This window comes from Schistocerca americana, chromosome 6, assembly GCF_021461395.2.
Source record: "Schistocerca americana isolate TAMUIC-IGC-003095 chromosome 6, iqSchAmer2.1, whole genome shotgun sequence".
Taxonomy (NCBI): Eukaryota; Metazoa; Arthropoda; class Insecta; order Orthoptera; family Acrididae; genus Schistocerca; species Schistocerca americana.
The window spans coordinates 583,757,590-583,770,126 of record NC_060124.1 but is presented as its reverse complement, the minus strand read 5'-3'; the positions used below and the strand labels follow the sequence as shown (position 1 = coordinate 583,770,126).

The following is a 12,537-nucleotide window of genomic DNA, read 5'->3' as shown; positions in this document are numbered from 1 at the left end:
GACACGACCAGCAACCATCGAACTGTCAGTGTAAACAACGCCAGAGCCCTGATACGTGGCAAGGATGGAAAGAAAGCGGCAGCGGAAGGCCTCTGGAGGGACTGAGTCCTTCGGGCCATGTGCCAATTCGAGCCGAAGGCAAGGGCGGGGCACACACCACGGGGGTGTACGCAGAGGGGCCCGGAAAGGAGGTGGAAGAGGGAAAACCCCAAGCCTGCAGAGAAGCTCTCTGATGCGGACCGCGATCGCACAACCCGACCGGGGCCGACGTTCTGGGAGATGGACGACCGACTGAGGAAACAGGAGACGATAATTAGGATGCCCGGGCAAGCTACAAACATTCATAGCATAAGCGGCCAGTAAACGTTGGCGCCGTAACGGTAGTGGAGGGACACTGCCTCCACAAGTATGCTATCCACAGGGCTGGTCCGGAGAGCACCAGTGGCAAGTCGGATCCCGCTGTGAAGCATTGGGTCCAGCACCCACAAAGCAGATGCAGATGCTGAACCATAAGCCAGGCTCCCATAATCCAGACAGGACTGGATTAACACCTGGTAGAGCCCTAAGAGAGTAGATCGGTTGGCGCTCCAGCTGGTGTGGCTCAAGCATCGCAGAGCATTAAGATGCCGCCGAAACATCTGTTTAAGCTGCCGATTACGTGGGAGCCAAGTCAACCGGGCATCAAAAACCACACCCAAAAACCGATGTGTCTCCACCACAGCAAGAAGTTCGCTGGCAAGATAAAGCCGTGGCTCAGGGTGAACTGTTCGTTGCCGGCAGAAATGCATAACGCAGGTCTTGGCAGCCGAAAACTGGAAGCCATGCACTACAGCCCAAGACTGCACCTTGTGGATAGCGCCCTGCAGCTGACGTTCAGCAGCTGCAATGCCAATGGAGCTATAGTAGAGACAGAAGTCGTCAGCATACAAGGATGCTCAGACAGACGTTCCCACCGCCGCAGCGGGCCCGTTAATTGCAATTAAAAACAGGCAGACACTTAGGACTAATTCCTCTGGTACCCTGTTCTCCTGAACTCGGGAGGAACTATGGGAGGCTGTGACTTGCACGTGGAAGGTACAATGCGACAGAAAATTTCGTAGGAAAATCGGCAGTGGACCCCGAAGACCCCAACCATGAAGCGTAGAGAGGATGTGATGGCGCCATGTCGTATTGTACACCTTCCGCACGTTGAAGAAGACAGCGACGAGGTGCTGACGGCAGGCAAAGGCCATACGGATGGCTGACTCCAGGCTCATCAGATTGTCGGTGGCTGAGCAGCCTTTACGGAACCCACCCTGAAATGGAGCCAGAAGGCCCCGAGACTAGAGTACTCAACTCAACCGCCGGCTCACCATGTGTTCGAGCAACTTGCAAAGAACGTTGGTGAGGCTAATGGGGTGGTAACTGTCCACCTCCAATGGGTTCTTGCCAGGTTTCAAAACAGGGATAACAATGCTTTCCCGCCATTGCAACGGAAACTCACCCTCGACCCAGATACGGTTGTAAAGGTCAAGGAGCCGTCGCTGGCAGTCCACTGAGAGGTGTTTCAGCATCTGACAGTGGATGCAATCTGGCCCGAGAGCTGTATCAGGGCAAGCGACTAGGGCACTGTGGAATTCCGACTCACCGAATGGAACATTGTAGGATTCAGGATGGCGGGTGTGAAATGAAAGGCTCCAACATTCCAACCGCTCTTTAATGGAGCGGAAGGCCAGTGGGTAATTCACAGAAGCGGTACTGAGAGCAAAAGGGTCTGCTAAGCGGTTTGCAATAATGTCGGAGTCTGTACAAACTTTTCCATTCAGTGAGATGGCAGAGACGCTGACAGGGGTCCGATAGCCATGGAGGCGCCTAATCTTGGCCCAAACCTGCGATGGAGAGATATGGAGGCCAATGGTGGAGACATACCGTTGCCAGCACTCCTGATTGTGTTGGCAAATGATGCAGCAGGCCCGCGCACAGAGCCGTTTAAAGGCGATGAGGTTTTCTAATGAGAGATGCCGCTTGTGATGCTGGAGTGCCCGCCTGCGATCTTTAATCGCCTCGGCGATAGCAGGCGACCACCAAGGCACAATCCTCCGCTGAGGGGACCCAGAAGAACGGGGAGTGGCAGATTCTGCGGCAGTAATAATGCCGATGGTGACCGAGTGAACCACCGCATCAATGGCTTCATTAGAAAGCAGCGCAATGGCGGCAGTGGAGGAGAACAAATCCCAGTCAGCCTTATTCAGAGCCCATCTGCAAGGGCGCCTAGAAGAGTGACGCTGTGGCAGTGACACAAAGATTGGAAAGTGGTCACTACCACACAGATCGTCATGCACATTCCACTGGACAGATGGTAAGAGGCTAGGGCTGCAGATCGAAAGGTCGATGGCGCAGTACGTGCCATGCGCCACACTGAAATGTGTGAAGGCACCATCATTTAAAATGGAAAGGTCGAGCTGTGTCAATACATTCTCAGCGGTGCGCCTCGACCTGTTGCCACTGACCCGCCCCACAGAGAGTTATGGGTGTTGAAGTCGCCCAGTAACAGGAAAGGTGGCGGCAATTGGGCTATCAGGGCAGCCAGGACATCATCACCATCCAGTGGAAGACAAAGACTGCAGACAGTAACAGCCTGTGGCGTCCACACCCGAACAGCAACAGCCTCTAAAGGTGTTTGTAGAGGGACAGACTCTCTGTGAAGGGAGTGAAGGACATAGATGCAGACGCCACCAGGTATCCTTTCATAAGCTGCCCGGTTCCAATAATAACCCTGATAGCCATGGAGGGCGGGGGTTCGCATTGCTGGAAACCAATTTTCTTGGAGAGCAATACAGAGGAAAGGGTAAAGGCTGAGAAGTTGTCGGAGCTCGGCTAGATGCTGGAAGAAACCACTGCAGTTCCACTGGAGGATGGTATTGTCCATGGCTGAGAAAGGCGTGAAGGGACTGGGGAGGCAGTTTACGCCGCTGGGTCACTGATTCAGTACCCACACAAGTGACATCCATTGAGTCTGGGGGACCGGCGAGATCCAGGTCTTCAGCAGACGCCAGAATCTTGACCTCATCCTCAAACGCTGAGCTTGTAGGAAGCGGTGGGACGGGTGCCACCGCAATGACGGGATTCTTGGGAACCTTTTCCTTCTTCTGTTTCTCGCACTGTGCCTTCAGTGGTTCTGGCTGGGAGGACTTCCCTGGGTCAGTCTCAGGGACGGACGACGACTGTGAGGCCCTACGACCAGCAACTGGTGGTTGTTTCAGCCACTTGCAGGTATCCGCTGTTCTGCTGGTCTGAACTTGCGAATGGAGGTCCCCAAAAGACCCCTTCCTGGTGAGAGGAGCCAAAGAAGTCTTACGCTTCTCTGGGTGGGAAGGGGGAACTGATGTCCCTGATGCGATGGTTGGGGGGGGGGGGGGGGGGGGGGGTGTTGCTCCTGAAGTAGATGGATCAGGAGCAACAGGGAGTGAAGTGTCCCCCCCCCCCCCTTCCACCATCAAGGGGGCAGGTGTGGTCCTCTGGCTCTGAGAGCTGATGGTATGTAGTGCAGCTATGGAAACTGTAGCAGGAGTGACAGTGGCGGCATAAGAGGACGTCATGGGTACTGGATGAAGTTGTTCAAATTTCCACTTAGCCTCAGTGTAGGTCAGTCGATCCTGGGTCTTGTATTCCATTATTTTCCATTCTTTCTGTAGAATCTTACAGTCCGGCGAGCAAGGGGAATGGTGCTCTCCGCAGTTGACACAGATGGGAGGCGGGGCACATGGAGTATCAGGATGGGATGGTCGACCACAATCGCGACATATGAGGCTGGAAGCACAGCGGGAAGACATATGGCCGAACTTCCAACACTTGAAGCCCTGAATCGGGGGAGGGATATATGGCTTGACATCACAACAGTAGACCATCACCTTGACCTTCTCAGGTAATGTGTCACCCTCGAAGGCCAAGATGAAGGCACCAGTGGCAACTTGGCGATCCCTCGGACCCCGGTGAATGCGCCGGATGAAACGGAGACCTCATCGCTCTAAATTGGCACGCAACTCATCATCAGACTGTAAAAGAAGATCTCTGTGGAAAATAATTCCTTGGACCATATTTAAGCTTCTATGAGGCATAGAGTAACTGACACATCCCTCAGCTGCTTACAAGCAAGCAAGGCTCGTGACTGGGCAGAGGATGCTGTTTTTATCAAGACTGAACCGGACCGCATTTTGGACAAGCCCTCCACCTCCCCGAACTTGTCCTCTAAATGCTCTACAAAAAACTGAGGCTTCACGGATACAAAGGATTCCCCATCAGCTCTGGTACAGACGAGATATCGGGGCGAATACGTTTCACTGTCATTCATAGCCTTTCGTTCCTCCCATGGTGTGGCCAGGGAGGGGAACGATTTGGGGTCATACGCGTTAGCTTTAAAGTGAGCCCTCAAATGCTTACAGACTGCTGGTGGCTGGCCACCAGCAAGAGATGATGTGCCACGCTTCACTGCGCGTCATCCACCCTGATGCCACCTACTCTGACCAAGGGCCTTCCCCATGGGTGCCACCCAGCCACAGCAAGGGCCACCTGGCAGGGTGGCCATTGCCGGGAGTCCTGATGCCCCAGGGAGATAGGCATCTACTCCTTGGCATACATGGGGAGTAAACAGCGCAGGCATCAGTAGAGCAATCCCTGTGTTGTCAAGGGGCTACAACCAACAGGGTACATGGTGGTCCCACCACAACAGAGTGGCTACCATGCTGGATACCAGCTGACAAGTAGTCGGCGCAGAAAGCAACACAGCATAGTGGATGGCGGAAACGGCACCCGGGAATGTATCCTTGCCCAAGACTTGGAGAGTAAGTGGGATTGCAATGCGACGACGAGAAAGTGGGCTAAAGGTCTGACCCCAAGATGGACACAATGCACCAAGTAAGACGCCCTTCCCCATTCGACTCGCTCTTCAGTAGAATTTTGAGATATGGAGGTCAAACAGACAGGGGACCATCACATAAGGCCAAAACTTTTGAGACTCCTTTTAGTCACCTCTTACGGCAGGCAGGAATACCGCGGGACTATTCTTATCCCCGAACTCGCAGGGGGAATGACTGATGGGCCACAATCAAATATCTCACTATACAACTGGACATCTCTGTTGGTAGTGCTGACACACAAGTCTGTACACCCGAGAGGGGGTAACAAACCTTCGTTAAACTATTCTTCCTCATCCACCCCACAGCCCAGATCTCGCACGTTCCGACTTGCATCTGTTCAGTGCAATGGAGGATGCACTCTGCAGGAAACAGTACATGGATGATCGGAAGGTTACTGATTCAGAAAGATGTCTCCAATTTTGACCAACAGTGTGTTATCATGCCTTTCCAGTAACGTGATGTAAGGTTGTTGCATTGAATGGAGATTATGTTGAAAAGCAGGGTTTTGTAGCCAAAAGAGTGCGGAATACTATGGTGTACTTGCACATGAATAAAACCAACCTGCATTCAGAAAAAAGTGTTGCATTACTTATTGAATACCACTCATAATTCTTACTTTTTCTATTATCTGTATCTTGTTATAGTGCAAGAGGATACCTTTCAGTTCTCATTCTTCTTCTTCTTCCTCTTTTTTTACCTCAGTTTGTGCATATAGATTCTCATATGATGACACCACTCAGTAACCAGTTCAACCACTTTAAAGGGTCACACACAGTAGATGCATGCTATATTAAATCATTCTGAAGTCAACATAAATGGCTTTCTAATCATGCTGTATATTAGCCAACTAATAGAAGTCCTCGCTTTGACAGTTGCTCTAACTCACAAGCGTCGGAAGACTTGATGTAAGACACCACCAGAGCACAATCCTGCTGGATGCGTAGATCTTGAAGGCAGTACCTTCAAACACCAACCCACTTGTAAAATTGGACACTAACCGAAACCAAATATTGTTGACATCTGTGAGATGATTGATTTGCATATTATGTAGTCTTCAGTTACATTTGTACACAATCTATTGACAATCAATTAAAAAAAAAAAAATCACTATATGCCCTTTGCTAATCATGTAGTCTACGAGCTCAATTTGTAAATCATACATGTTAGAGGCAATAAAGATCCCATGAAGAATGTAACAAAGCTACAAGTGTCTTTACTTTCTTTCCAGTCTCTTTCCATCACTTTTTTCTTGTTTTAGAACTTTCTTCTAATGAAAGAACAGCTGCTAAAATTTTGTGAGCTACAAATTAGATACGTACATTTAAATTTGCAGTACCTGTTGTCTTGGAAAACTTGAGTATGCATAATATGCCCACTACACCATTTTATGGAGGAAATGAGAATTCTAATATCAAATACTGCCAAGCTCTTCAAATTATTATTATTATTATTTTTTATCTTTCCACAGAGATGACTGAAACACAAATATGTCTTGGCTTACCATTTTTCTACAGTCACATGGCTTTCACTAAACTGTCATTATATAAATGAATATTCAAATTCCACACTTCAAATATCTCGGTGAGATCATAGAACCAACAGGGTTGGAAAAGGAAGTACAGAAAGTTTGGTTACAACAGCTCAAATGAGCTTATGGGAGAATGCGTGAAATCTACAACAAGAAATGTATATCCATTCATACAAATATCAAACGTACAGTGATTAAACCTGAAGTGCTGTTCAAATGGTTCAGATGGCTCTGAGCACTATGGGACTTAACATCTGTGGTCATCAGTCCTCTAGAACTTACAACTACTTAAACCTAACTAACCTAAGGACACCACACACATCCATGCCCGAGGCAGGATTCTAACCTGCGACCATAGCAGTCGCGCGGTTCCGGACTGAGCGCCTAGAACCGCTAGACCACGCGGCCGGCCCTGAAGTGCTGTACACGAGCAAAACCTCGTCTATGGCCACATTCATACACTCCCATCTTCAAGGCTAACTCACAAGATTTTGATGTACACTGCAAAACTGAAGCGCATTCCATGGATAGAAGAGTCAAATATGACTTGGAAAAGTTACAGCTTTACCGTCAGAAGATAAATAGATGTGTAGTAAAGCCAGAGAATGAAGTCCGTAAAAGATCAGGGACCAAGTGCTCGGAAGAAAGCACAGAGCGAAAGAATGAAAGCTATATGGGGTATTAGAAAGGGGAACCATAATTGCAATGCGTGATCCGACAGGGCCCGTACACACATAATAGTAATAATAATAATAATAATAATAACAATGAATTTAAAATCGACTTGTTAACTTTAGAAAAAAATAATTACTAATCTTTGTCGTTTGTCGAAGTAACAGCTGTTTCTGGGGCCAACTTTTTATTGCTAATATGCAGTTTTAAGGCGAATCGGCATGGTGAAATTGGTAGCTCTTGACAGGAGATTACATGTTAGCGAAAACAGCTATTTAAAAAAAATAATGCACTGAGCTGCCTTTGAAATTGCCCTTTTCAAATGCATATAAAAAATATAACTTTCGGTGTACAAGAATACTGTTTACCACACAGTTAAGGGATAAGCAGCAAGAGTAAACTAATGGTAAAGAAGTATTTTTTACCTCTAATTGTTCATCGATGCATATTTTCTGCTTTTCTCGATCGACTTTTACTGAAAAGTGAAAAAGATTTATTAGTATAGCTGGGTGAAAGTCTAGTAACACACCAGAACAGAACGTAAAAAATTTACACTTACATATCAACGCGGCATTTTTATCGCTCTTACGAAAACGAAATGCTTTCAGCGCCTCTTTTACGTCGTCCTCTATGTCACACACTTTCACGTTATGCGACTGGAAAAAAAAGCATATGAAACGTCAGAATAGGCGTTTCCCGGCAATTCGCTGATTACAGATTGGAAACGTCAATTGTTTTGTCTATCGTGATTTATCTTACCATTTTCGTCTGTTTTGTAGTCCTAATAGAAATACGACCAATGCCACAGCTGCTGTATGAAAATGCAATCGAATCAAACCGTAAACACCCAAACGTCAAAAACCTTTCGTGCTGCCCACAAAAACACAATTATTATTCCACAATCCACATTAACTATCGATGTACCGAATCGAAGCAACACACAGTAGAACGACTGTGGTAGAACCGAAATGTATCGAGTGTCTTAATCGATTATATAGGAATTCGACCCAAAGTGTTGCCGCTCGGAGTTTGCGTGGATGCTGTTGCCATGGTAATTTAAACAATAACAGGCAACAGCCAGCAGGTGAAAAGTGCTTGTAAACTTTGTTATGGATTTCGATGGTGATTTAAATTTCAATTTTGGAAAGAAGGTAGGGTCGTCAGTAACACTTCGACGTAAGATTCAAGTTCCACAGCAGTTTACCACTTAGTGAATCCACGAAACTCATTCGAAATATGCGTAAAATAATCACATAGAAAAGACAGTTTATTTCCATGGCAGATAAACTGATTTCTTTAAAAATCAAGGAAGATTAGAGTTTAACGCCCCGTCCTGGTTTCATTATACTTTGTTTGCAGTCTGTATGGTACTTTATGTTTAGTGCAGAATTTATAGTTTAGAGAAACAAGGGAAATAAAAATTCATATGGGCAAACTTTAATGATATTATGTACTTAGAAGGTGACGTGAGAAGAAATCTACACAAACAGCAAAGTGTACCGAATTAGCCTGACATTGCAAAACCAACATGAGGGTTACAGCCAATATACAAGTATGTACCGATACAAAAATACAGCAACGTCTGAAATCTACCAGTTATTATATGAACGTTTTATACTTTAGCAGTTTAGTTATAGACCTAATATCTCACTCTTTGACGTCTAATAATATCATCTAATGTCAGCAGAATTTTCTTTGATTCCTGTCAGGAGGCAAGCTTCACACCATTACAATTTTTTAATGTTTCTGAGGTATTAAGCTTACACTAATATGGGAGTTTTATTAGCGGAAACTTACATATTCACGTAACATTTTTAAATAGAGTTTTATTACAATAGTGTCATAATAGCCCACACTATATTTTGAGTCCTACAATACTCACAGGGCCCTGAGTGCGGGTTCTTTTTATTTATTTATTTTTTTTTTTTTATTTTTTTTGCAGAGGTGCCTGTAAATAATTTAAAATGTAGCCTATCTGTGATAATAGGCGCTATTTAAGCATTGCTTTTTGAGAAGTAAAATATGTAGTGTGTATATGAAAGAAATTGATTATAAATCATTTATATCACTTATATTGCAATACTATTAAAGTGCACGGGGTCTGTAACATATTAGACTAACAGGAGACATCAAACAAATCTATATCAAACTTCTTCAAAACACTAAGAAGTGCATGGCAGAGGGTATTTCCCATTGTGCCAGTTATTAGAGCTTGTTCTGGTTCTACTCTTGTATGTAGTGGGGGAAGAATGGCTGTTAAAATGCCTCTGTGTGCACAGTAATTAATTTTATCTTGTCCTCACAATCCTCGTGGGAGTGATATGTAGTATATTCCTAGAGTCATCATTTAATGCCTGTTCTTGAAAAACTTTGTAAGTAGGCTCTCTCAGGATGTTTGCTTCAATTTTCAAGCATTTGCCAGTTCAGTTTCACAGATCAAAGAAACTCATGAACATATGTGCTGCCCTTCTCTGTATAAGTTCAATATTCCCTGTAAGTCCTACTTGATACAGGTCTCACACGCTAGAGGAGTACTCTAGGATAGGCTGCATGAATATTTTGTATGCAGTCTCCTTCGTAGACTGATTGCACTTCCCCAGTATTCTGCCAATAAACTAAAGTCTGCTACCTACTTTAGCTGTCACTGAGCCTATGTAATCACCCCATTTCATATCCCTACAAAGAGTTGCCAAGTTTGAGTTGATACAGTAGTCACAGGATACCACATTTTTCCTTTTATGAAGTGCACAATTTACAGTTTTGAACATTTAAAGCAAGTTGCCAGTCCTTGCACCACTATATTTAAAGTGGTGCCTGTAACAGTCACTCCAGATCCAGGAATCCATGATGGAAGAAGAAATGGAACAACCAGGGGAGCATGAAGAATCCTAACTGCCACTACACACCTGAAATTAAGGTGGTGGAACTACTAGAGTGCAGACCAACACAGACTGTGATAACAAATAAGAACATTCTAACCCCTGCCCCAAATGATTTTGACCCCAGCAGCAAATTGTGTCCAAGGAGGAGGGAGGGATTTGCTATCCGAGTCTGTGGAAAATATTGCAGCTGGCTCAGTAAGCACTACAGGTACCCACACAGGAATAAACAACAAAATATCAAACATGGCTCATGCCCACAACTATGTGTGGCTCTTTAATTGAGCAGTAAGTTTTGGAGATGCAGAATAAAAGCTGCCTGCTCTTATGTTTTTTAGCCTGTGGACTAGAATAGAAATGGGTACACCGATCCACCCACACAGTTCATTGTCCGGCATTGAGCTGTGCAGATCTTTACCCTGGTGTACCACAAGCAATTGGAATTCTTTGCTATGTCTGTTGGCAAAATATTTGGATTCTCTCAGGATGGACTGCTGATGCTGGTAAAAACATTGGCTTTGCCATATATAGACTGGCTTACTCTGTTTCTCATTCTCAGAATATGCATTCAGGTGGAGAAATTTTTATCAAATGTGGTTGTCCATACTGTAAACAAGTATTATGGAAAGCTAGAAACAGGTTCTTTGATGAGCGATCAAAAACCTGAATGTATTTAGGTGAGGTGTATTACAAAGAAACAGCTGTGATCTCTGAGATCTTCTCAGTGTGATCGTATAATAGGGTGCTTCTGGGTGCTGTGCCTAGTTATTCTTACCATTTTATGAACAATATTTTGAAAACCAACACAGCTGTCTTTGTCAGATTCTCCAAGTTCTGCTTAAACTCCTACCAGAGTGTGAACTATTGTTGGTCTCATGCCACTACCGTTAGCTAAGCTTGATTTCCAACACTTACTATGGTCTTTAATGCCTTTTTGTTTTTCAAAGCTTACACTGATCTCTTGAAATAAAGATGTCAGAAAAACCAATGAAAAAGTGCAGAAATTTAAATTTAAATAACACTTGGTGTCCAGCACTCAATTTGTTAAAAGTCTCAGCAGGTGTCACATCCACTAGAGTTGTAAAACATTGAAACAAATTGTATTTCACAGAATATTAGTGTGAACTCTGAAAAATGAAAGAGCATCACAGGGCATAGTGAGTATCAGAAATCAGACTCGAATATAAATAGCGGCACAAGACCAACAACAGTTCAGTCTTGTCGGAGTTCACACAGCGAGTAGACATAACAGCAAAATTTGCAGCACCTGAGGGAGATGGATGAGTTGATTGTTGCAATATTGTACATAAAATAGAAACAACAACTTGACAGGACACTCTGAAGTGCAATATTATAGGGACAACTTTTAGTTCTTTTAAGAAAATAAATGTATTGACTATATTTTATGCAACTTAGCAATACACTGCAATATCCACACACACACACACACACAAACACAAAAAAATGTTTTTGATTACTACTGATAATACATGCTCTTCGACTATCACTACAGTTAAAGAAGTTAATCTGCTTGATGCAAACTTGGATATAAATAGCGGCACAAGTCTCTCTACTCGCACCTACCTCTTCCCCCACTCCCACTTTCTACATGCTTCCTAAAGTCCTTAAACCCAACCACCCAGGACCCCCACTGAGAGAATCTCTACTCTTGTAGACCAACACCTTCAACCTATTACCCAGAATCTACCCTCTTATATAAAAGATACCAACCATTTCCTCCACTGACTTTCCACAGTTCCTGTCCCTTTACCACATGGTGCCCTGTTATTGACGCCACCTCCCAATGCCCATGGCCTAACTTCTGTTGAATGCTACCTTTTCCATTGCCCAACAGATCCCAAACCAACAACCACCTTCCTAGTCGCCATGACCAACTATATCCTCACCCACAATTATTTGTCCTATGAAGGCATTCTGGGGTGTGGCTATGGGCACCTGCATGGCACCATCCTATGACAACCTATTCATGGGCCATCTAGAGGAATCCTTCCTAAAAACCCAGAATCCTAAACCCCTCACATGGTTCAGATTCATTGATGACTTCTTTGCGATTAGGATTGAAGGTGTGGACACCCTACCCACATTCCTCCACAACATCAACAACTTGTTCCCCCTTTGCTTCACCTGGTCCTACTGAACCCAGCAAGCCACCCTCCTAGATGTTGACGTCCACCTCAAAGATTGCTACATCAGCACCTCTGTCCATATCAAAACCTACTAACCACCAGCAATACCTCCACTTTGACAGCTGCCACCTGTGCCATACCAAGAAGTCCCTTCCATACAGCCTAGCTACCCGTGGTCATCACATCTGCAGTGACGACCAGTCCCTCTTGAAATATGCAGAGAGTCTCACTGAAGCCTTCACAAACCGTAATTATACTCCCACCCTTGCACAGAAACAAATCTCCCATGCCTTACCTTTTCAGTCTCCCACTACCTCACAAAGTCTCACCATCTGGCCATAGAGGAGCATTCCCTCTCGTAACTCAGTACCACCCAGGACTGGAGCAACTCAATTACATTCTCCGCCAGGGTTTCT

General features: G+C 45.1%; 2 protein-coding genes across 3 annotated transcripts in view; one reads left to right on the top strand and one right to left on the bottom strand.

The window, feature by feature from the left end:
- Positions 1 to 8,014, bottom strand: part of LOC124619210 (glia maturation factor beta) — a 37,867-nt gene extending 29,853 nt beyond the window's left edge. Inside the window, exons 1-3 of the mRNA XM_047145430.1 lie at positions 7,855 to 8,014; positions 7,655 to 7,751; positions 7,521 to 7,570 (exon numbers count right to left, since the gene is read on the bottom strand). Of these exons, the coding sequence (XP_047001386.1) occupies positions 7,521 to 7,570; positions 7,655 to 7,751; positions 7,855 to 7,857 (150 nt within the window). The 5' untranslated portion in view covers positions 7,858 to 8,014. The remainder of the gene's footprint in view (positions 1 to 7,520; positions 7,571 to 7,654; positions 7,752 to 7,854) is intronic.
- A 101-nt stretch (positions 8,015 to 8,115) lies between these two features.
- The window catches only part of LOC124619208 (intraflagellar transport protein 43 homolog), a 117,468-nt gene continuing 113,046 nt past the window's right edge, over positions 8,116 to 12,537 (top strand). For both annotated transcript variants that reach the window (XM_047145427.1, XM_047145426.1), the window contains exon 1: positions 8,116 to 8,246. In XM_047145427.1, coding sequence (XP_047001383.1) covers positions 8,205 to 8,246 — 42 coding nt within the window. In that variant the 5' untranslated portion in view covers positions 8,116 to 8,204. The remainder of the gene's footprint in view (positions 8,247 to 12,537) is intronic.